Here is a 25,665-nt window from a genome sequence, read left to right on the forward strand (position 1 = left end):
ATAAGGCTTCTAAGCTCTTCAGCTGTGGCTGGTCCAAGTTGAGATGTACTGTCCATGATAAAATACGTTGACATTTTAAGACTTTTAAAAGATTTTTAAAGACTTAATTCAAAAAACAGGAAAAATGCCTCATTAATAATATTATGAAATTATTAATGATGATTGATAATGAAGTGATATTTTGATTACTTAAATAAAATATATCATGAAAATTTACATTACCTGTTTATTTTGTCTCTTCTTTAATATGGCTACTAGAAAGTTTAGAATATTATATGTGGCTTATGTTTTATCAGTGTTAGACAGTGCTCTCAAGATTATCTCACTGTGTTATTCAGACCCCCAGGGCAGAGACTCTAAAGCCTTCCTTGGTGATTTTGAGTCTTTCATTATTCTGGCAATTGTGTTCTTCTCCACGTCCTATCTTCATCTCTCCTGCTTTGGTTTGGAGACTTCTACTTCAAATAGTTGACTCTTTGGCATCTTCTTATGAAATCCCCACTTGAAGTGAGTCAAGCATCTCTTCATATTGTTGTAAGCACAGTAAATGCATTTTCTTTTCACCTTTTGACTTTCTACCTCCTTGATCATTTTTAATGACTTCTTTTGGGTCATCTTCTCTATATTGTTTTTAAAAACTTGGTATCCCAAACCACCCACATTGCTCTAACATGAGTCCGACTATGCAGAGACAAGCGGAAGGAATTATCTCCATCATCAAGTACTTGACTGGCCCTTTTGCTACTTTACCTTATTTAATCCCACAGCACATGGAGGGGCAGATGCTATTTGTACCACTCTTGATAAGGTGGTTGGGGCTCAGAGAAGTTAACTAACTTACCAAGGTTCTACCACAAATTAAGTGGCATGTCTGGGATTTGTGCCCAGCTTTGCCTGACTCCAAAGCTTATGCTCTTTCGTTATATACCATGCCTCTTTTTTTGCTGGTATTTTTCTTGAGATATTCTTTCCTGTAGTCTTGATAGGCATTGCAGTACAGGGTGATGCATTTGTAGCTTATGGTCAACAGTGATAATTGGGCTTGGTATGTTTGCACCTAGCTAGAATTGCTAAGCCCTTCTGCTAAATTCCAGAAACCCCTTCCAACCCTCCAGATACAGCATAAAAGCTAGCAGGACTGTCCAGCCCTAGCCCTTGTAGGGTCATCAGTGGGCCAGTGTTGAGATCTCCAGGTGTCAGGAATGACTTCTCTGAAAATGAGCTTTCTTTCCTCTGGCCCAGAGCCTGTGAATAACCATCAATTCCAAGACAGGCTATTTCTCAAAGGCTAATCAAGGCAAAGTGCATTGTTTGTGTTTTGAGTGAGAGGGGACAGAAAGGATACTTCTGTGTGTGTTAAAAACAGATCTTCCCATAGCTCGAAACTTGAGGACATTATGCTCAGTGAAGTAAGGCAGTCACAAAAGGACAGGTACTGAAATACCATATGATTCTACTTCTCTGTGGTACCTAGAGTAGTTAGAGTTTCAGTTTGAGAAGATGAAAGGGTTCTAGAGATGGATGGTAGTGATAGTTGCACACCGTTATGAAATGGTGAATTTTTTTTTCTTTTTTTGAGACTGGGTCTCCTCTGTCACCCAAGCCAGGATACAGTGGTGCAATCACAGCTCACTGCAGCCTCGACCTCCCAAGCTCAAGCAATCCTCCCACCTCAGCCTCCAGAGTAGCTGGATCTACAGGCACACACCATCCCACATGGCTATTTTTTTTTTAATGATTTGTAGAGATGAGGTCTCATTATTTGTAGAGATGAGGACCAACTCATTGCCTAAGTTGGTCCCTAACTCCTGGGCTCAAGCGATCCTCCTGCCTCAGCCTCCCAACGTGCTGGGATTACAGGCTTAAGCCACCACCCCCAGCCTGTGAATGTTCCTAATGCCACTGAACATACACTTAAATATGATTAAAATGGTAAATGTTATGTGTATTTACCACAATAAAAACAAGCTGATCTCTACATAAAGAAAAACAGCGATTAGAGGTGCCCCAGGAGCCAAGTCTTGGGTTCATTGCTTATTCTAGCTTTGAGCCCGTAGTTGTTCTGAGTTAGTGTTTCATGAGAAAGGTACAGGCTTACTGCACAGAGATGAGTGGAGCTCTTTTTTCCCTGACAAATTTCTCCACCTAGGAAGTTTTTCCAATTTCACACAAATGCCTTTGCCAGGATTTAAATCACTTTCAGCAGATGTCTGGGGAGCTGTCTGGGGGAGGGGAAGCAGCCTCACCCCCAGGACTCTGGAATAGGACCTTTGTTCACACTCACTTTTCTATGGAGAGCTTCTTAGTCTTAGCCCCATGTCTATCGGGGGTGGGCTAGACCTTTCTCAGAAAGAAAACAGCTGTACATTCTATTCAATTGTACCAAAGTAGTTGTAGCTTCTTTGGAAACATGAATGAGAATTTGATTGCATACTCAATACCTAAGAATGTTTGATCTGTGTTTCACTGGAGTCTCTGGCCCTTGAAAACCTGGGGCCAGTTAACCAATCTGATGCACAGGCTCTTTGGAGAAAATATAGCCAGGGTATGTAGATTGGGGCCCTAATCCATAAAAATTCTCTTTAGAGTATCTGTTTAGAGTCATTGTGGGTGTATTTGCTTATTTGCCCTGTATATTTTCCTTTTCAGGAATCATTAACCAATGGCAACAGGAATCCAAGGATAAAGTGATTTCCCTCCTGTTAACTCATCTGCCTTTGCTGAAGCCAGGAAACCTCGACGCAAAAGTAGAATATATGAAACTGCTGCCCAAAATCCTGGCTCACTCTATTGAACACAACCAGCACATTGAGGAGAGCAGGCAGCTGCTGTCCTATGCTTTGATACATCCAGCCACTTCGTTGGAAGACCGTAGTGCTTTAGCCATGTGGCTGAATCACTTGGAGGACCGCACGTCGACCAGCTTTGGTGGCCAGAACCGAGGCCGCTCAGACTCTGTGGATTATGGACAGACACACTACTATCACCAAAGACAGAACTCCGATGACAAGCTCAATGGGTGGCAGAACTCTCGGGATTCTGGGATTTGCATCAATGCCTCCAACTGGCAGGACAAAAGCATGGGGTGTGAGAATGGTCATGTGCCCCTCTACTCCTCCTCATCTGTCCCCACCACAATCAATACGATTGGAACCAGCACAAGTACAAGTAAGTTCCCCGGAAGCCCTGTCATGTAGTCTGGTTTGGCGATTTGCTGTGTATGTGGCATGTCCCGCTGACAGTGTCTGCTCCGTGCACCCTGTGACCCTGGGAGAGAAGGGCTGATTGGAATTGGCTGTGGGAAAGGTCCTTTGGACCCCATATTTGTTGCTCTTTGACTCTGCAAAGATGAAAATACTGGGATGGTAAAAGTGATTGATGGTCCAAATTTGGGTTATAAACAGACCAAAAATAAATAGAGAATAAATGAAAGAAGGAAACTTCCCGTTTCCACAGAGATGCATTTCACCCATGTCTTTCACCCTGGGGTTTTGGATTTGCCAAGGCACTGAGTTACTGTGTGATTCTCTAAACCTAATTCTAACCCATGGTTAACCAGGCAGCCTCATGGGCTTTGTGCTTTGTCTTTATTTTATTTTTTCCTCTTTCTTTCTTTCTTTCTTTCTTTCTCTCTCTCTCTCTCTCTCTTTTTTTCTTAAATTTCACCCTGGAATGTTTCCTCCCTTTGCATTTTCTGGTTTTAATCCCCAATTGTCGGGGCACTTTTTTCCTGACCAGTGGGAGCGGGTTTGCTAACTGAGAATGCTGCTGTGTGCTGTGGCCTGGTGAGAGTGCCGTGGACTTCCTCTCGTTCAGTCCAACACCTTAGGATAGGTGGGTCAGGAACTGCTTTGTGGGTGGGAAGAGCGGAGGACAGCCCTCTGCTCTTTTGACCACTAAAGCAAAGTACTGCACCCTCAGCTGGGTACTGGGGCTGGGAGTCCTCTCTCTGTCTCCCCACTGAGGCCGAGCAAAGTGACAAACACACCATTGGTGCCTATATAAAGTAGCGATGTGGAAATGCACCCTGTCTTCAAACAGTGTTCCTTAGTGCTAGTTTACACCTGTCCGTGAACACAGTGGCAGTGCCAAGATAACTTTCTTGAAGGAATGCTTTTGCAATTAGACCTGATGTGCCTGTCTTCATGCAGGAACCCCCAATTAAAAGATATGAGAGGATTAATAATTGGGGCCCTGGCACAGAGACTCAGGCCTGTAATCCCAGCACTTTGGGAGGCCTAGGCGGGCAGATCACTTGAGGTCAGGAGTTCAAGACCAGCCTGGCCAACATGGTGAAACCCCGTCTGTACCAAAAAATACAAAAATTATCCAGACATGATGGTGTATGCCTGTAATCCCAGCTACTTGGGAGGCTGAGGTTAAGAAATCACTTGAACCCAGGAGGTGGAGGTTGCAGTGAGATGAGATCATGCCACTGCACTCCAGCCTGGGCAACAGAGTGGGTCTCAGAAGAGAAAAAAAAAAAGAAAAAGAATTGGCAGTGATGCCTTCTTGGCATCTGTCCCTACTTGGATCTTTGGTTACCAGGCCTCTTTAAATGGCTTTCTCAAATAGGTAGGATTGTTGAATTACAGCTACATGAACTGAAACAGTACCTCAGTGGAATAACCAAGCAAACACTGAAGATACTGCATTGATACTGCTACAACATGGGACTTTTAAAAATTCTTGTTTCTGCTTTTACATTTAGATATGGGTCACTTGCACATTTTGGGAATTAGGTGATTACTGCATCTTAATTTATTATATAAGAGGTTCTGATGACAGTATCTTTCATAGACTGTAATCCAGCAGGATCTGTTCCCTCGTCTCTGTATGATAGGGAGTGATGGCTGTGACTTCTAAAGCAGACACATGCAGGCAGATGACAGTCTCTTAGTCTAAGTTTTCTACATTGGCAACAGAATCTAGCTATTGTTACAAAACCTTCAATAGCTGGGAGAGATGCGAACTCTAAGCTGCCTGCCTTCTTAAAACGTGGTCTTTTGTATTTTAAAGAGTTGAGTTTTATGTCATTTGTCTCGAAATTAGGCTTGGGTCATTATATATTTCTGTCCACTGATTTATACATTCAGGATCAGGTCTTGACATTTAGTACATTTAAGATAGTTATCAGGTTGTAGTCAACAAGCACTTGTTTCTGGCTGTGGCCACCCAGCCAGCCCCATAGAGGGTAGAAAATTTGTAGATGACTGTCATGGCCTTACTGACCTCTGAAGCCCTATGTAATACTTGAGTGAAAAGGACTTGGAGGCTTAACCAGATGACTAGATGACATACCTCTGGAAGAAGGCAGGCATTGGAGCCCTCTTCCAGAGCATCAGAGAAGATCAAAGGGCTCAGATCTCCCCTCCAGAAAGTTTCATTCAAACACTCATGGCCGTATCAACACTCGTATGTCAATAATATCTCTTTAAGAAAATGTGAATGTCATTGCTGTACTCTTCTGTATTGCCTATGGTGGTTCAATTGTGTGAGTCAAAACTGCAAGCCTTTGGGTCACTTGTTAACTCGTGCCTCTGTCAATAAACCCTGAGCACCTGGGAGGCGGCCTGACAGTGGGAAGAACAAGGATTTTGGCATCAACGCCTCCTGGGTCCAAATCCCAGACCTGCAATTTGCTAACTACAGCTTGGCCAAGTAATTTAACCTCTCCCAATCAAGGTGCCCACTTGTAAAACTGGAACATTCATAATATCTACCTTTGAGGGCTGTAGTGAAGGTAAATACGATTATGTAAATGCCCAGCCTCGTTAGAGCAGCAACAGTAAGCACTCCAGGGGTGCCTGCTAGATAGATAAATGAAAGAAACTGGGAACGACCGTGAGGAGCTAAGTGTTAACACTGATATGCAGAGTCTGTGCCCTCATTTTCAGTTGTGATGGGTGCCTGACATAAGCACCTTATCCTAAGCCCAGAGCCATGCAGAGTATTCTAAGGGGCCTTGAATATGCTGTGATTTTTGGCCATTCCACTGCAATAGAAATTGGGTTGGACTTAAGGCTTCTTCTACTGCACTGAAGAGCTACACTTCTTACCTCTTTCCAAGTGGAAAAACAATCTGCATAAGACAACATGATGATAAAAACAGAAATCAATTAGTACTACACATTTTCAAATTATCAGCTACATTAATGATGGTAAATGAAAAGGAACCAGAAAGCCACCTCCTTAGTTTTTGTTTTTGTTTTTAACCTTGGTTTATTCCACTGCTGTTTTACGCCTCAGTCATTGTGCCTTCAACAGAGTGCCTTAACATTTGTGGCTTCCTCTCTGTACGGATTCCCAGTCATTTACCCTGCAAATGCTTCCTGTCCATCTTCTGTGTGCCTAGCACTGTGTTTAGGTCCATGGGAAATACCAGGAAGCTGCAGACCCAGTTAACACTTCCAAGGAACCTGTAATTGGAGAGATATGATATATGAATCAGTATCACAATTAAAAATTAAATATTCCTTTTTGCTGGACTTATCATCCATAGAAATTTCATCTAACAATTCATGAGTTATAGAAAAGTGCAGTAAAATAATAGTCTAAGAGCTGCCACAAGGCATATAGGATGAAGTGCCAGCTGAATGTAGGTGTATCCTGTAAGTGCTGTGAATGTGCAGAATGGAGAAATCCTTGTGAACTGGAGCATCAAGAAAGCCTTTGGGCCAGGTGCCGTGGCTCACGCCTGTCATCCCAGCACTTTGAGAGGCCAACATAGGAGGATCGCTTGAGGCCGGAAATTCAAGAACAATCTGAACAACATAGCTAGACCCCATGTCTTAAAAAAAAAAAAAAACATATTAGCTTGATGAGTTGGCTGCAGTGAGCTGTGATAATGTCACTGCACTCCAGCTGGGGTGACAGAGCAAGACTTAGTCTCAAAAAAGAAAGGGAAAAGACCAGGCATTGGTGGCTCACGCCTATAACCCCAGCACTTTGGGAGGCCGAGGTGGGCAAATCACTTGAGGTCAGGAGTTCAAGACCGGACTGGCCAACATGGTAAAACCCTGTCTTTACTAAACATACAAAAACTAGCTGGGCATGGTGGCACATGCCTGTAATCCCAGCTACTCAGGAGGCTGAGGCAGGAGAATCGCTTGAACCTGGGAGACGGAGGTTGCAGTGAGCCGAGATCGTGCCACTGTACTCCAGCCTGGGTGACAGAGCAAGACTCTGTCTCAAAAAAAAAAAAAAGAAAAAAGAAACAGAAAAGAAGAAGCAAGCTGTTGCAGGGAAAATGGAAAGTGAGCTAAGATGGAAAGAGGAAGGAGAATCTGGAGGGGAGGGGGCCCCTGGATAGGAATATGCACTGAGAGCAAAGGGACGGGAGTTACAATGTACAGGCAGGATGAAAGACAGGGAAGCGGAAGGCTCACAAAGGGAGAGGTAGTGAAGGCAGGTGGTAAAAGTAGGCTGAGGGAAGGGATCTGAGTGCCCCAAAGAGGCCAAGCATTGACACCCTAGGCATAAGAGTGACACCTAGGCATGCTGTATGGGGAAATGGATTGTCTGTGAGCAAACCAGATGAGTGGCATTGACAAGTGCAGAGTCAGCAAGTTTCAACATTGTGAAGTAATAAAAGTATCATTAGGACAGCAGCACCTATGGAGCAGAAGGAATGGATACTAGAAATGTTTCTAGGTGGAATTATTAGGATTAGGATTCAGTATTGATATGGACAAATTTCTTTTTTTTTTTTTTTTTTGAGACAGGGTCTTGTTCTGTTGCCCAGGCTGGAGTACAGTAGTGTGATCATGGCTCACAGCAGCCTCAACCTCCTGAGCTCAAGCAATCCTCCCATCTCAGCCTCTTGAGTATCTGGGACTACAGGCATGCACCACCACACCCAGATAATTTTTGTATATTTTGTGGAGACAGGATCTCCCTGTGTTGCCCAGGCTGGTCTCAAACTCCTGGGCTCAAGTAATCCTCCTGCGTAAGCCTCCTGAAGTGCTGGGATTATAGCTATGAGCCACCACACCCAGCCTGACATACATTATTGAGTTACTTATTCATTCACCTAGAAAATGTTTATTGCGTGCCTACTGTTGTGTCTTGCCTGCTCAAGGCACTTGGGATGCATCAGTGGATAAGACAAAGTTGCCTTCCCTCGGGGCACTGGCAGTCTAGTGTATACAAATTGTAGTATATAAATAAAGTATATGTTGGTAGAAGATGATAGGTGATATGGAAATAAGAACAAGGGTAGGATCAGGCCTACGTAGTGAGGTGATTAGAGCATGAAACAGGGTGGTCAAGGTAGACCCCATTGACAAAGTGGGGTGTGAGCAGAGAGTTGAAGGAGGAGTGGGAGTTAGCCAAGTGGACATCTGGAGCAGAGTATTCCAAGCAGAGATAAAGCTGGAGCAAAGATCCCAAGACAAAACAGTGCCTGACTTGGTAGGGGAAAAATAGGAAGGCTGACTTGCTAGGGGAAAAACAAGAAGTCTGGTGTCTGAAAGGGAGTGAGCAAGGTAGACAGTGGTCAGAGAGGCTAGAGACCAAATGGACATCGTAGGTCATTGCAAGGACTTGGACTTTTGCTCTCAGTAAACCAGAAAGCTATTGGAGGATTTCCAACAGGAGAGTGACATGATCCAACTCATATTTTAAAAGGTTCTCTTTGGCTGCTGTCTTAAGAATAGATAAGGCAAGGACAGAAACAGGAAAACCTCAGTTAAGAGGCTGTTGCAGTAATCCAGCAAGAGAAGATGGCTCAAACCAGGATGGCTACAGTAGAAGGGTGAGAAGCAGTCAGGCTCTAGATATATTTTGAAAGTAGAGCCAACAGGATTTCCTGACAGAATAAATGAAGGGTGTGAAGGAGAGGATTGAAGGAGGACTCCAGTGTTTTTTGCCTAGGCAACTGGGTGTTGCTGTCAGTTGAGACAGGGAAAGTCTTTATCAGATAGAGTAGGATTTGGAGTAAGCTCAGGAGTTCAGTGTCATATATGATGAGTTTGGCATGTCTGTTGGAGATACTGAGTAGGCAGTGGGATATATGAGTGTGCAGTTTGGGAGAGTGAAGTGGTCTAAAATAGACATTTGGGAGTTAGCAGCACATGGGTGGTATTTAATGCTGGGACTAAATGAAATTGTCAGAGACTGGCAGAGAGAAAAGGCTGAGACTGTAGATAAAGAAGGCCAAGGCCCCCAGGCCTGGGCACCTCAACCTGAAAGCTGGAGAAAAGCAGGGGAAGCAGTAAAATAAATTAAGGAGAAACCCTTGAGGTTGGAGAAAACTGAAGTGCGTGTGTCTTACAAGGCACATAAAGAAAATGTTTCCAGGAGAGAAGAGTGATCGGCTGAGTAAAATGTTACAGATAAGTTAATGAGATGAAGACCAAGGATTGACCACTGGATTTATCAAAGAGGGATAGCAGAGGTAAAAGTGAGAGCACTTAGCACATGGTAGGTATTTAAGGGATGAAAAAAGTTAATGGCTCCGAAGAGATTGGAGGTAAGAGGGAGACAAACTGGTCACATGCTAGATTTTGGATGTATGTTGATGTTGAGATGTTGGAGCACTGAGATGGAGAAAAGTGATGTTTAGAAGGCATTAAAAATAGGTGATAGAGGCCAGGTGCAGTGGCTCACTGTAATCCCAGCACTTTGGGAGGCCGAGGCAGGTGGATCACTTAAGCTCAGGAGTTCCAGACCAGCCTGAGCAACATGGTGAAACCACATCTCTATAAAAAATACAAAAATTAGCCAGGTGTGGTAGTGTGTGTCCATAGTCCCAGCTACTCAGGAAGCTGAGGAGGGAGGATCACTTGAGCCTGGGAGGCAGAGGTTGCAGTGACCCGAGATCACACCACTATACTTCAGTCCAGGCAACAGAACGACAGAATAAGGCCCTGTCTCAAAAAAAAAAAAAAAAAAAAAAAAAAAAACAGAAAAAAAGAAAAAAAATTAGATGCTATAGAGTTTTGAAGGACGGGATTAGGATAAGGCTGAGTAGGAGCCAAAAACTAAGTCCTAATCTAATGAGAATCTACCTATTTTCATTAATCAAGAGGCAGAAGTATCTTTTATTGGTTGCAGAGGTTAAATCAAGTGACATCTCAAGGACCTTTTCTACCATGAGATAAGGGAAGAGTGGGTTGGGATAGGTTGAAAAATGTTATGCAGCCTTTTGGATCGCATCAGAGCGCTTCAGAAGAAAGAGAAGAATGTATTTATTAGTCCCTTGTTCTAGTAAGGCCGCTCAAGGGTATGCTAACTAAGAGCAAGAATGTACATGTTCTTCACCACAAGCCTGTAGGACCAAATAGGACCAAGGTATTGGCTGTGACAAACCTTACACAAGGCTTGGTCAACTTTGTTTCACCCATCAAGAGCAATTCCAAATATAGGCACATAGAACCCGGATTAGCATATCTAGGTTTGCTTCCTGTCTAAGGTCTGCTATAGAAAAAAAGTAAACCATTCAGACAAAGAATAAGTATTTCCTGGCTTTCTTAAGAGCCTACAGAATTCCCCTGTGTGGTGGTCAGTGCTACCTCACTTGCCCCAGACTGCCTTTCTGACCCTTGTCTGTTCTTCACTGGTGGACCTGGACCTGAAAGAAATCTCTGTGCTACAGCTACAAATGAAACTTGTTTTTATTCAAATAATTGCAACACTTGACTTTTCTTTGCATTATTGACATTTGGATTTGAAAGCATGCTGGCTTTGTTAGCCCAACATGAGGTAAGAACTCAGAAACTTTGGATACCTAAATTATGCCAGAATGCTCCATTTAAGCTGTCCACTTCTACAGATTCATGGTACATTGTGGAATCTTAGTATTTTATTAATCTTGATTTTTTCTGATGATAAAAGTAATGTGTTTGGTACCACAGAACATAAAAAGTAAGTTAACAATGATAGCAAACACCTACATAGTGTTTACTATATATTGGGTACTGTTTAAAACCCTTTACATAAATATTAACTCATTGAATCCTCTTAACCTCATGAAGGTGGATATTATTGTTATCCCCATTTAACAACTAAGGGAACTGGAGCACAGAAAGGTTAGGTAATATGACCAACATCACAGACCTACTTAGTAGTTGAGCTGGGATATGAACCTAGGCAGTGAGGCCTCTGGAAATCGATGTTACTACTTGCCTCTCCCTCCTAATCCTATCCTCAGAGTTTGATTGCATGAGTAGCTAGTAGACTCTTGCTTTTCTCTGACCCTGGATTTGGCCCCATACAGACCCTCCAGCTTCTGTGGTCTCCACAGCCCACAGGTGTAAGACCCTGCCTGAATTGCCCCATCTCTGTGACTCTCTGAAGCAGGGAGCAGTCTTTGCATCAACCCACACACCTCGGTGTCAGCTCTTAGCATTTTGTATCAGTTTTTGGTCACCATGTTCACCTATCCTTCCCGACTGTGAGTTCCTTGGGGATAGGGGTTGTATCTTCTTTATCCCTATTTCCCAGCACCTGGGATAATGTGTGGCTCAAAAAGTCACAGAAATTTTGGAAATGTCAAATTCCTGGCACAGATTCAGCTGCAGTGGCAGAGCACCTTGTTGGATGAAGGCCGTTGCTTGCTAAGCCCGGATGTGGCCTCTGAATCCTCCTCAATATGCCCCTCTAGGCAACCACTATAATTCAGTAAGAGATGGCATATGAGCTGAAGCTTGTCTGCTCACCCTGCCATAAATGTTTGCTGAACAGTAGGGACTTAATAAATTCCTGAGCTCACTAAGCAGATGTTCATGAAAATAATGAATTTCCAAAATAAACAAGAAAATGTCCCTAGGATTTCACTAAATATTTGGTGATAATATTGATCATTTAGCCTTCTGTCATAATCATCTTAGTGACATTTATTGTTATTCTTGCTCCTTTTGTGACTTATTTGACCAAATCAGTTTCAATACTAAGACTTTTGAAAACATACCTTGATTATAGAGGTAGTTATATGAATTTATACATGTGATGAACTGCCATAGTTACAAATGTATTCCCAAAAAAATTAGTGACCGCAAAAACAGCTGAGATCTGAATAAGGCCTGTAGTCTAGTTAGTTGTATTGCATTAATGTCAAGTTTCTGATTTTGATAATGCACTATTGATATGTAAGATGTCACCTTGGGGGAAGCTGGGTGATGGGTACATGAGACCTCTCTGGGTAGTATTTCTGCAATTTCTTGTAAATCTATAATTACTTCAAAATTAAAAGTTAAAAAAACAAAAGTTACTTGGGATATTCAGTGCCTAGATTTTGGAGGGGGTTGGGGAAGGACATTGGTTTGGTCCTTGTTCTTGGTCTTCCTGAGGGGTAGAGGAAGTCCTTGCATTTATGGAAAGGATGGCTGCTAGGCCTCATAGAGCCAACATCTGAAACTAAACAACTTCCACAAGCAAAGTGGAGGACAAGAGTGGGAGTGTATCTCAGGGAAAGTGGCTCCCTTAGGAGCCCCTGATCTGCAACTGGAAAAAAACCTCCTTTCTCTCAGCCCCTAATGCGGCAAGAGCCAGCGATTTCAAAGGTACTTGTTTTGCTCATGAAGTCCTTCCTCTTCCTTCTGCCCTTCACCTTTTTTCACAAGGCCACAAGCCACTTCAAATGCATTTCGGTCAGCCTGTAAGAACCATCAGAACACAGATATTCAAAAGAGGGAGAGATACCAGGCAGCTCAGCTCTAGATGGGTCTGGCAAGGAAAGAGGCTTTGCATATGGCCTCTTGGAACCTGAAAAGGAAGAGTGAAGCATGGAGACCCTGATTCTATCTTGCAGGCTGCAGATCATCCCCACCCAAAGCCTTTGGAGCCACTGATGTAGTCTGGAGTTCCTTTGAAATTTTCATGGAATTATTTTGATTTTTACCAGCAGACTTTCTTTCTCGGTGGAAAATTTTCCTCTCCCAAAAATCTAGCCAACCTGGCATGTAACTGAAAAATTCCATTATTTCCTTAACCCCTCATTTGCTCTTCAAAGAGGTAACTAATGAAAGAGTTGGTTTGCTTTCTTTGAGAAGCATTTATAACAGCTGGCATGATATATTTTTAGCTTTAGCTTCCTTCCCCTTTGGGGGAAACTTTTTTTAGTATGGCACTGGCCTTCCTAATACATACTACATTGTAAACATGACTCAATATATCTCAGAGGACTCGATGTTGCCACTGGCTGATCCTTCTCCTGTTTCTAAGAGTCCAGAGTTTTTACAGGACTGTGTTTTTCCTTGTCATGCCTAGTGTCTGTTTTCCAGGGCTTGGGGAAGAATGATCAGAAAAATGCTGTAGTGGGTGAGAAGCCTGCTAGTTGATCGTGCGTTGGAGATCCCTCTGCCTGGAAAAAGGCAGAGACCTCCATGGGCTGCGTGCACCTTGGGTCATGAGGCTGTGCTCTCCATCCCCCATCCAGGAAGATTTTTTTAGCCTTCAATGACAGTGAGGGTTATTAAACACTAGATGAGCCACAGAGGAAGACAGTTGTGTTCTCATTCCCCACCAGACTTTAAAAATAGGATGGATTCTGGCTGGAATAAATGGCTTAAGTTGGACTAGCCTGGAAGAGGGGAGGAGGAAAGAGGAGATGAACAGGATGTCTTCTGTAAGACCCTTTTTGAGCCCTGTAGTCTTATGATTTCTATTATTTCACAAGATTTAGAGTAATAGACTAACTATAGCTGTTCTACAAACAAATAGACAAGAAAACTTTTAAATTTGCATTTACTGATTTTTTTTTCCTTTAAGATATCCTGGATAAACTCAGGTTACACTAGAGAAAGATGTCTCATGACTGTAGCTTACACATGTCTTTGATATCTTTAATTTCAAAAAATTAAACCCTTGAATTTCATGGTCTCAGGTGAGGGTAAATCTTAGTGACATCAACTATTGTCAATCTAGGGTGTATTTTCTAACTCTTAAACACTAAATCTCATTCCAGCCATCCCCCATCCCCACCCCAGCTCTCAACATTCTGTTAGGTAAAATACATTCTCAGGAAATCTCAGTTATTAGTCAGTTAAGAGCAGAGTGTGGAGATGGGGAAGCCAGGTGAGCAGGGGGCTCCAAAATCTGGAAAATGCTATAAAGGGTTTTTGTGGGTTGGAGGAAGGCTAAAACTCCCAACATACTCCAGAGTAGTCATTCCTTGCTAAAACTTTGGACCATTTCCACAGACAAATTCCATGGCTAGAGCTAGACAGTGAAGCCAATGGGAGCACAGGATTTGCTTTAGAGATTTGTTTCACAGCCAGCCTTTCTGAGATGCATCCTTTTGGAAAAGCCCAGCAAAACCCATATGGAGCTAAAAGATTTATAATGGATTACTTTATGCTTTAGTCTTCTGCTTTGCACAGTAAGACATTGCTGTATAAAAGGAATTAATTATAAGGCTGTGAATGGTGTTTTAGAGATTCAAGTTGGGACATAAACAATGAGGCAGTCTTGATGAAGAACAGCTTTGAAGGCAGACAAGTTGGTTTTAAAGTCCAGTTTTTCCAATAACTAGATGTATGGTTATGGACAGGTTACTTGACCTCTAACCCTCCTTTCCTCATCTACAAAATGAGAATAAATTTCAGCAGAAGGCTTCTTCATTGACTTGATCCGGATAGGTAGTTGATGCATTCATTGTAAGGGAATCATAACAAATAAGACTTTGAATGTATAATTTTATCTTAAAACATAAATGTCTATATCCATATTCAGTCTTTTGTATAGCATGATAGCCTTTTCTCTGAGAAAAGGGTACCTAACAGGTTGCTCTATGTTTTTCCTGCATAAATCACACCCTTAATATGTTATCTTCTTTGATTTCTTTAAAATGGAGCTGGAATTTAAAGGCATTTGCAAAAACATCAGAGCATAGACTTTCTCTAGATTCTAGTTTTTCTTTTTACAATTTAGCTTATAGTTTTCTCACACTGAATTCAACAGTAGATTTTTAAGCAAAAATAATGGATAGTTCTAAAGCATTTAAGTTTTTTTGAAGTTAACTTTATAACTTGTATGTCATTGTTTCTGTGATGTGTTTTAAAATTACATATTTACAATAAGCACATATGACATAAACAGGCTTGGGAACAACCTGTTTGACCCTTGGTGCACCTACAAGTCAGCTGGTGGGAGCAGAAGGGCACAAGTAAATTAAAGTGCTAGGGGAGTCAGTGAGCAGTAAGCATCAATAAGTAGTTTAGAGGGAATGGAGAGTAGTGGTTGGTCCAGCAAGTTGGTTAAGTGAAGATGAGTTAAGGGTGGTGAAGATGAGTGAAGATGAGCCTTTAAGGGTGGTTGTGAGGATTAAATGAGAAATGTGTGTAAAGCACTTGCCAGTAGGATAGCCCTTATTGTTGTTGTTATTACTGCTGGTAATAGTAAGGGTGCTTCTTCCACCAGCCCAGCCTCTGCAGTAAACTGTGATGGAATAGGATCCTGGGGAAGCCCTATGACAAAGCTATCCCATTATGCTAAATTGAAATCAAGATACTTTGAATCTGTTCTACAAAGAGCCAGCCTTCCACAAATACCATTATTCCCTTAAGGATTGTTCTAGTGATATATATTACTAAATACTTTAAAGGGGACCGGGTTTTAAAGAATAAAGAGTAAGGTAAAATTGTGCTTCTTTGGGATCCATTATGAACAGGAATAATTTTTTAAATTAGTAATAATGATAAGAATATTATTCACTCTTTAACAAATTATCCTTAAGTAACAGAATAAGATTTAATAGGAATAAATGAGGCTGTGCACACACATTCAGGCCAGGGAAGTGTGGCCAGTCCCAAGAGGGCAGAGTGTTTGAAAGGAAAAAAAAAATGTGCCATAGTGAATTCACTTCCAACTCAGTGTATGATCTTAAACTCACGGGGATTCTCACTTCTTTATGAAGGTGTGGGGTTGGATGACCCCTAAGGATCCTTCTTACAACTTTTATTCTTTGCTTCCAAAGTAGAAGAATCTTCAACTCAGAGAGTGCTGCTGATGAGTCTATAGCACTCATTTTGGGGTGGGTGGGGGAGGAGGGTAAAATGTCTAGGAGAAGTGGGATGCGTCAAAGCCAGATAGACAGCCTCCCGCTATATTCAGCATTGACTACATACTACCTGAAAAATCTAATGTGGTTTTGGTCCCCCTAATTTTAAAAAGAAGTGTGAAAAAAATCAGTAACTGCTCCCTGGAGTGTGAAGGGAAGTCTGGTGGACAGGGGTGGGTGGGGGAATTATTTATCATCCTGCTGTTGGAAGTAAGCACCATATTAATGTCATGTATTGCCTATTAAAAATATATAACATGAGAAATATATGAAGATGTTAGTGAAGAAAGAGGGGAAAAAGAAGATAGCCTAAAATAAAAAAACAGGATGATTCAGCCTGGAATAATAATGCTAAATAAGGAGTGATCTGATAATTTAGAAACGTATTAGAGTTTATTAATAGGAAACACAGTATCATAAGTTCCTTAGTCTCTGCCATAGAGAAAGAAAAGAAAATTGGCAAAAATAATACTGTTTAAGGTCATGGTGATGAAGAAAGTTCAGAGCATGCTACAGTTATAAATGTGGATTCTTTATCCTTTCTTATCTTAAAGAAGAAAAAAAAATCAGAGGATCACCAAGTTCTGTTGCTTGGCACCTGAATCACAGGCCACTTGGAAGCCATTCTTGCTTGATGATTGTAGTTTGATCAAGATGGATTCTTTTATAAGAAAAGTGGACTCTTTGAAGGCTCTTTGTTTTAAGAGATCTGATAAAATATTTAGCATGTTACTGGTCTTATTCAAGTACCACTAAATCAAATATTTTCACAGTGGAAGCAGGGACACTCAGCTTTTGCCCTGTCTCAAAAAATACCCATTTTCGGTTAAAAAACAAACAACTTTTGCTAAACCCAAGTCAAAACAAAGTCAGACATGTATTCCTCAGCTCCAGTTTCTTGAGAGGCCAGCATCAATCAATAGGTAAAGCACTCAACGCTGTCCTACAGAGCCTAGAAATTAAACTTTCTCAGAAGACAAGGGCTGACGAGAGGGTAAGTAGTATTAAGAAACTGAATATACTCTCCTTATCTCTTGTTAGTATCCAGGTGAAACATAGGAGACAAAACACATATTACAGAGATGTCTCATTTTACGCAGTATATATATTTCCAAAAAGTTGTTGAAACAACCTTTTTTTAAATCAAATTATTTTCCCATTGAGTAAAACTGTGGTTCAGAATATGAATTTTCTTAGTTGCTTGCTAATCTTCATTTGCAGGAACTCTTAAGTGGGGGTAAGGTCCTCAGTTCCTGAGAGTCTCTAACAAAGTGAATATAAAGTATTTAAAACAATAAATACTGAAAAGATTTCTATAGATGATTTTTTTGGCAATGTGTCTAACAGTCTTCTCTGATTATATGTTGGGATTATTAAGTATTAAGTATTTATGTTTTCTTCTTCTCTGATTGTATGTTGGGATTATTAAGTATTAAGTATTTATGTTTTCTTCTTCTCTGATTGTATGTTGGGATTATTTAAGTGGCTTTTGTTGTTTTTAACAAGTCACATTTATATGAAGTTGGGGGGCAGGACAGGTGGCAACTACAATGCCCCTCTCAGTGGTGCTTCCAAATGCAGAGGATGTAGGCTTCCCAAATATATCAGGAGTTAGAGAACTTGCTGAGGAGAGACATTGACATGAGGATTTGGCCTGGGTCTACATCCAATGCATGTATTGGGAGAATGCTCAAGATTGCAGCATGCTTGCAAAGTTGGGAGAATTTGGGTGTAGTCATGAGGCCTTAGGGAGCTACATTGTGAGAAAGGGTATTGTTCACATATGTTCATCGTTATTCAATAAATTATTTTGGCAATGGCTCACACCTGTCATCCCAACATTTTGGGAGGCCGAGCAGGGAGGATTGCCTGTCCAGGAGTTCAAGACCAGCCTGGGCAACATAGCTAGACCCCTATCTCTACCAAAAAATACAAAACATTAGCCAGGTGTGGTGACTTACACCTGTGGCCCCAGCTACTTGGGAGGCTGAGGCAAGAGGATCTCTTGAACTCAGGAATTTAAGCTGCAGTGAGCTATGATTGCACCACTGCACTCCAGCCTGGACTACAGAGCAAGACCCTGTCTCTAAAAAAAAAAAAGAAAGAAAGAAAAGAAATTATTTCGTGCCTACAATGTTGTTATTTATTCTGCTAGATTTAGCATAATGTTAATACCCCAACACAATGTTGCATACAAGTATTAATCTAAAAGTCCATAATGGCATCTTTGGGTAAAAATGACCACATTTATAGATTTGTTTACTTTTGGCAATGTAGCTCCAAATTCACCTGGAATCTCAAAATATTGTGTGCTAAATTTCAAAGTCTGAGAGTCCTTGATGCCCAAGAGTGTCTCTACTTTGGGTGTGAGACTGACAATGTAATTGAGGCTAGGCAGTCCCTGAAAGTAGATCTGAACTGCAGATCCTAAATTCAAGGTAAGCATCTTTGCAGTCCTCACTGTTGTTCAGGAATGAGTATTGTCAGTACTCAGAAAAATGAGATGTCTTGCAAGCAAATGTGTTGCTTAAAGGTGTTTTTTTTTTTTTTTTTTTCTCAATCTATGATATTTGTGAAAGAGAATGTAAAACTGTGTATGGTCACAGTTCTTTCCCAATTTTCTGTTGGTGATTCTCTCTCTCTCTCTCTCTCTCTCTCTCTCTCTCTCTCTCTCTCTCTCTCTCTCTCTCTTTCTCTCTCTCTTGCTAGAGACAGCTGCATAATTTTTATTTGCCTCTAGAGCTATTCTCTTGCTCCTCTTCCCCCAGCTATTCAATCTATATGCAATTCAGAGGCCAGGCTAATTATGGGGTGCTAGAGAAGCAGTTGCCCAGAGAAAAGCTCTTTAAGCACTCAACTGGGATAGAGCTGGGGTCACGCTCGTGACTATCTCCCCATTCACGACTGCATGTCTGCGTGTGAGCTGCCTTCCATTATTTTGCAGTTGCATAAACAAACTTTTTAGAAAGGTCAACACAAGGAATGAATGCTTTTTCTTAAAGAACAGAGCAAGGAAAGGATTTCATGTTTACTTCTTGAGGCTTCACTACTGGAAGAATAGCCACAAAGTGGCCATGAAAGAAAGGATATGTTCCTCTCCTTAACCAGGGCTTTGTGTTTTTGGCTGCTCCAGCAATGGCTTAGGAGCAAGAAGCTTTATACACTCAAGAGTTGGACTCTCAAAATAGTGTGACTCTTAGTAAAAGGCCTGCTGAAACTCTTTGACCTAGATTGCTTTTGCCTGCAGGCTAGTTGTTTTTTTGTTTTTTTGTTTTATTTTGTTTTGTTTTGTTTTGTTTTTAACTCCACTACATCATATTGCGTAAATGGTTTACTTCCAGAGATGTTAACCCTGTGAGACCATACTCGCACCCTAAATGACACAGACTGAAAGAAACAAAGCATGTCCTGGAGAGTTCCCTTAAGAATCCTGACTTTGGGCCAGGCACTGTGGCTCACGCCTGTAATCCCAACACTTCGGGAGGCTGAGGCAGGTGGACTACCTAAGGTCGCGAGTTCGAGACCAGCCTGGCCAACATGGTGAAACCCCATCTCTACTAAAACTACAAAAATCAGCTGGGCGTATGGCGGGCATCTGTAATCCTAGCTACTTGGAAAGTTGAGCAGGAGAATTGCTTGAACCCGGGAGGCACAGGTCGCAGTGAGCTGAGATCGCACCATTGCACTCCAGCCTGGGTGACAGAGCAAAACTCCATCTCAAAAGAAAAAAAAAAAAAAAAGAATCCTGACTTTGGGAAAGAAGGGTTCAAAGGAACACCTTTTCTCATTCCACTTCCTTCTTTTAGAACAGTCAGCTTAGACTCAGCCTCTTGGAATCCTCCAGACTGACAAGGATTTGAATGGGGCTTTGGCTGGGCTGTCAGAACTCTAGAGGAAAGGAAACCTGCTTGACATCCAGATTTATCTTCAACTTAACCCCACTGCCAAGTCTACACAATCGGAGTAGACCCAAGTCTACACAATTGTGTAGACCCCACTGCCAAGTCTATACAATGAATGTAAAATGGGTCCGTGATGGTCATGAGGGTCCCACTGGGAATCATAGCCCTAAGCCCTTGACAGAGTAGACTTGAAGGCTTCCTTTGGTGCTGGAGAAGTTTGCTTTTCTTCAAGTCCTATCATTGAAAGTTGAGTCTAACTTTCCCAAATTGTTCCAGCTCTGATCCACAACTCCCAAATCTAGCAATGGGGGTGGCCTGGTTTCTAGGATTGAAGGGAGAATTAGGACAAATGACCCCTTATTTCTCAACATTCCCTTCTTTGTGACACACTGTTTCATTCCAGAACATGTGTTGATGACACATATCTGGCAGGGTTGCTAGTATACTGAACGGCAGAATCAGAGTCCAGAAAGGTCTTGGGCAATATCAAGTTGTGGTTCAGAGCACACATATTGGCTTGAGACTGACCTGGGTTTGAGTCCCAGTTCCACTGATAATTACCTGTGTGACCTTGGAGAAATACCTTAACCTCTCTTGGCCTTGATTTCCTCAAATTAAAAAGAAGTACTAAATGCCACCCATAAGTGGTTGTGAAAGTCCTCTCTGGGTCTACATACAATCTTTTTCTTGAAGACATCCTTCTATTCTCCTACTCCCATCTGTGTCAGTTACCCTCAGTCTAGCTCTCCTAGTCTAAAATATTTGCTTCTTCAGCTCTAGAAAATTTTCTTGAATTTTCAAAATAATTTCCTCTCATTAATTTTCTTCCTTGCTCTTTAAAGAATTGCAAATTAGATAATAGCTCTTCTCTATTGATCTTCTAATCTCCTTAATGTTTCTTCTCCTGTCAATTTTGTTCTACTTTTAATATTTGTGTTCTACTCTCTAGATGATTCATATAACTTGATCTTTAAAACATACTATGTAATTTTAAATCTCTGCTATCATATTTTCAAATTCCAAGAGTTCTTTTTTGTCTTTTTAAGGTTCCTTTTTGTATTGCATTCTGTTCTTATTTCATGGCTGCCAAAGCTTTTCTAATGTCTCTGAAGATATCACATTTGATTTTTGGAGTTTCTTCTGCTCCCAATATTGTCTGTGTTTCTCGGAGTTTTTTCTCTTCTGTTGTTTTGGACTCTTTCTCAAGTGAGAAGCATTCCTCAGTTATCTGTTGATTCTTGGCTCTCCTTTTATTTAAGAGGAAGGGACTAGAGCCTTGTGTGTGTAGATTTCACCAAGAGAGATCAGATAGGAACCTAACCTGCCTGTTTTTATGAAACTCACATATATCACCATCTGCAAGTCTTTTCTCGTGGACTAGTCCATTACCATTAAAGAAACCCATTACCAGCTTCCTCCTGAGGGATATAAGCCGTACTGTGAGGGTCCTAGGGCCTGTTAGGAGTAAGGTGCTAAGACGACAGTTGCCTTGCTGAGCAGGGTAGAAGGGAGAATCTGAGGGTCTCTCTGTACCTTAAACATAAATTCTAACAAACCAATTTTTTTTGCCTGCACGTGAAACCCAAGCAAAAACGGGTTGTCTATGAATGGCTTAGCACCAGGTCCCCTAAACCACCATTTTCCAGTCCCTCCCTGCACCCCTGCCTTCAGAGGTACCTGCTCTCCAAGTCCTGGGCTTCTTGGAAGTTCTACCACATAAACTGCCATGCTTTCCCTTGCTGTGGGCACACACACCACCTTTCTCAGGTCTTCTGAGTCAGTTCCCTCATGTCCTTCAGTCTCCCAGCTTACAACACTTTGTTGACTTCAAGTGATCTGCTGATAACCTTATCATTTCCTATCATCTTCTCTCTTGCATTCTTTGTCCTCATGAGCTTGTGCCTTTGCTGTCATTTTTGTGAGTTTTCAGAAGCAACAAAGATAACATTCGCATAAATAGGCTATTTTAATGGTCTACTTGTTTATTATCTATCTCCCCCACTAGAATATAAATTCTAAGAGGTCAGGAACCTGGTCTTGTTCACCACAGCATTCCATTGTCTAAAACTCTGGCTGGCATATGGTAGATGTTTAATAAATGCTTGTTGAATGAATAAATGAGTGAATGTGCGCATCAATGAATGGCATGTATTTAGATCTCTTTGTGTAGTCCCTACACCCCAATAAATAATAACTATCTTATCCATAATTATTTCAATTTTGAGGATTAGATAATGAAACCAAACTTTATGCTACTCAGAGCCATTTATTTTAAATAGGGATAAACCTGTCTCTCTTAAATAGAAATCTTTATTGGGGAGTGTTTGAAATGCCTTTACCTCTCAAGAGCTTCCTCTTTAAGCTCTTACTTTTCTTGATAGTAATCTTCCCTCATAACTCTCATTATCAATAGGATGTTGCCTATTTCTGATAGTTAAATGAGGGCTGCATTTGGAAGGTAAGGGGCTGCCCGAAGATCACGTTTCCACATGGAAGAAGATTAGATCTAGAGTTCAGTTCTTCTCATTGGCAATGGTACCTTTAGCCTGTCACTTTCCTTCTCTCGGTTTCCATTGTCTTATCCAGAAACTGGGCTGGAGAGAACGGAAAGATTAATTGAATGATCCCCAAAGTTTTTTTCAGGCTCTAAAGTAAGAGATTCTACTGTTGTGCTTAGTTGTAAAGTGCCAGCAAATAATAAATAACTATCTCTAGGGCCTAGGTCTTAGAAATAGTGACATCCTTGTGAAAATGCCCAGTCTTTATAAATGACAAATTGGACAGTTTATTATAGAATTTTGTAGATAAATGATGGCTTCTAGCAGTCTACATATAAATATCCCATTTGTAAACCTCTGCATAAATGTATTTTCATAATAAAAATGACACAAATAAATACAACCTAAACTGATTAAAAAGATTAAGTATTAATGGGGAAATAAGTCTTCCATGGTGACTTCAGCTTTGGCTGAAGAAGATGTTGCTTTTTCCAGTCCACAAACAATACTTCACATCAATGGTGGCAGTCCCTCTGACCAGTTAGGCAAAAACGAGAAGGTCCCGTAATATGTCTCGTGTGGTGGACAGGTATTCAGAGTGCCCAGACCTGGAAAATCCCAGCCCAGAGTGAAGACGTGACAGCTCTGGTTCTGGAACAACCCCACTGGCATACAATTGTTTATTTGATGTCCTACTTCCTGCTGTGTTTATGCTGTTCAAGCTGTTGTACAAATCTATAGGCCTCAACATTTGGGCCCTGCAATGTATAGCTCTGGTGTTAAATAAGGAATTATCTGCTTTAGATCACCAACTTTATTTTTTTACCCTTCTTTGTCAAAAAGATATTGATATGAAAACTAATGACCATTGATGTGCTATGAAAGATGAAGACCGAAAACATTGGGGTTCTAAGTCTTAGCGTCAACATCAACTTTGTTGAGTGATCTTGGGCAATTGCCATATTTCTCTAGGTCTTTGATTCCTTAACTGCAAGGGGAGTGGATTAGATGATATTCATCTAATCATATATTTAATGTTTCTTCCTGTTTTAAAGTTCTGGGATTTTGAGTTAATTCGGGGGTAAATACATGAGGGAGACAAATTGCAGTGTTACTTATACCTTCCAGTCTTCTGAAAATAATGTTCTTGGAGGAAGGGATCAAGAAATGTAGCACCATCATTTAAATTCCCTCAGGGCCAACTCTGTTGGACACATACACAATAGCAACAACTTCTACTTTCAATAAAATGTTGGCATTGCTCTCTGCCAATTACCTTGAGAGCCTGACTCAGGAATGAAAAGCTCTATACCGACCCCATCTGGCACCTTGTGAGTCAGTGTTCATTTCTGGGAGAACCATTCTTGAAGCACAGCTTTTCATTCAGAGAGACATTATGGTTATCTTATATTTTTAAAGAGGAAAAAACCCATTAGGTGTTTCTCTTAGGTCTGCTGCTCCTCCAGCATTTAATTTGAATTTAAAAGATTCTGGTTTGATGTTTTGTGTAGATGCTTGCCTACCCTGCCCTCAGAACACCCACAGAAGAGCAGAACCATAAGCTTTGTGCACCATTTGGGGAAAGTCCAAATGAAAAAGAGATGCTTTCCATGTGGTTGGACAGGTGATTTCTAATTCAGTTATAGGGAATCTTTATGCTACTCAGAGCCATGAATTGTAAATGACTGCATGGAATAGCCAACTTGCAGACAGGGAAACAATATGTTTACCACAGAAGCAAGAACGGTTTTTTTGACTTTCTTATAGATCCCCTGATACTGTCCCTCTAAAATGGAGAATTCAGAGAGGCATCTTGGTCCTGGTACACTACCCCCTCCTCAAAAGCTCTCATTAGTCCTAGAGATACTGTGGCAAATTAATTGAAATTGAAATCACCTAAAATTTTTACATCCTTCAGCAATTCTTCACCTTCATGGAAAGTGTTACTTAGAATATTAACACTGCCTTGTAGCTTCTAGCTGCTGCGTGTTTCTGAATGATAGAAGGTGATGGCTTAATAAATGATAGAAAATACTGTTTGCATCTGTGCAGCCTTGTTTTTTATTAATATTCTTTTTGGCATCAGTATCCCTAGTGACTAGTACAGTATCTATGCAGAGATGCTCACTGTTCGTTGCATGAGTGAATGAGGTTAACTTAACTCTCCAGGAAGATAACAATGATCATTTTTTCATTCCAAAAAACATCTTCCCATACATCATCTTAGTTGGCCTTCATTATCATCCTTCCTAGTGCTTAGTATATGCCCAACACCAGGCAGATGCTCAGCAAATATTGGATGGATGGATGGATGGATGGATGGATGGATGGATGGATGGATGGATGGATGGAAGGAAAGGAAGGAAGGAAAGGAAGGAAGGAAAGGAAGGAAGGAAGGAATAATGCAGGATGCATCCATTCATAGGACCCCCACAGCAACCCCAGGAGGTAGATGGAATAAGGTATTACCATTATTATAATTATTTTCCAGGTGAGCATACTGAGGCCCTGAAAAGCTAGTGGACTTGTTTAGGGTTTTGAATATCGATTGTTCAGAGTCAGGGTCAGTAGCTAAGCCCAGAGTTCTTTCTGCCATGAGAAGCAGCATGGTGTCAGGCTAAGAACACAGGCTTGCAAGTGAGAGAACCTTGGATTTTGAACTCTGGGTCTTTCCACTACTCAGCTATCTGAGCTTTGACAAGTCAGCTATCCTCTCTGCACTTCAGCTTGCTATCTGTGAAATGGGGATGGGAGGAGGGTAATGATAGGATCTGCTTCAGAGAGCATTAAATGAAGATTAAATGGAACAATGTGTATACACATTTAGCCAAGAAGCTGACACATAGTCGGCATTGGCAAATGGTAACTGATGCTATTGTGTGCGCTCCCCTGCGGCCTCTTCTTTGGAGGCCAAAGGACTGGGAACAGTGGGCCTCATGGGTGGGTCTTCGGGTTGCATTTGGGAAAATAGCAGTACAGTATCCCCAGCCCAGGGCACGTAAGGAGGAAACAGCAAAAAGAGAGTTCATTCATTCAGTTACCCTTCCATGAGAGCCTACATATACAGGAAAAACAAGAGCATTAGGAGAGCTGGGAACAGGGAAGAAAGGTATAATTTGGTGCATTCCCTTCTCCAGAATCCAGCCCTTGTGAACAGCTAGCTCCTTTACCCTGACACCCTGGCTGGCTGTTCCATTGGTATCATAAGGCAGACTTTAAAATATGGAGAAATAATGTGGGGACAATAATATCTCATCCAAATGAG

The 25,665-nt window shown here is 41.4% G+C and overlaps 1 protein-coding gene across 4 annotated transcripts in view; it reads left to right on the top strand.

The window, feature by feature from the left end:
- Positions 1–25,665, top strand: part of SAMD4A (sterile alpha motif domain containing 4A) — a 228,461-nt gene that overhangs the window by 135,083 nt on the left and 67,713 nt on the right. For all 4 annotated transcript variants that reach the window (XR_004057312.1, XM_010372045.2, XM_010372048.2 and 1 more), the window contains exon 3: positions 2,650–3,168. Coding sequence is in view for 3 of the 4 variants with exons in the window: in XM_010372045.2 (XP_010370347.1) it covers positions 2,650–3,168 (519 nt within the window). In the remaining variant the exon portion in view is untranslated. The remainder of the gene's footprint in view (positions 1–2,649; positions 3,169–25,665) is intronic.

Source organism: Rhinopithecus roxellana, chromosome 5 (genome assembly GCF_007565055.1).
Source record: "Rhinopithecus roxellana isolate Shanxi Qingling chromosome 5, ASM756505v1, whole genome shotgun sequence".
Classification (NCBI taxonomy): Eukaryota; Metazoa; Chordata; class Mammalia; order Primates; family Cercopithecidae; genus Rhinopithecus; species Rhinopithecus roxellana.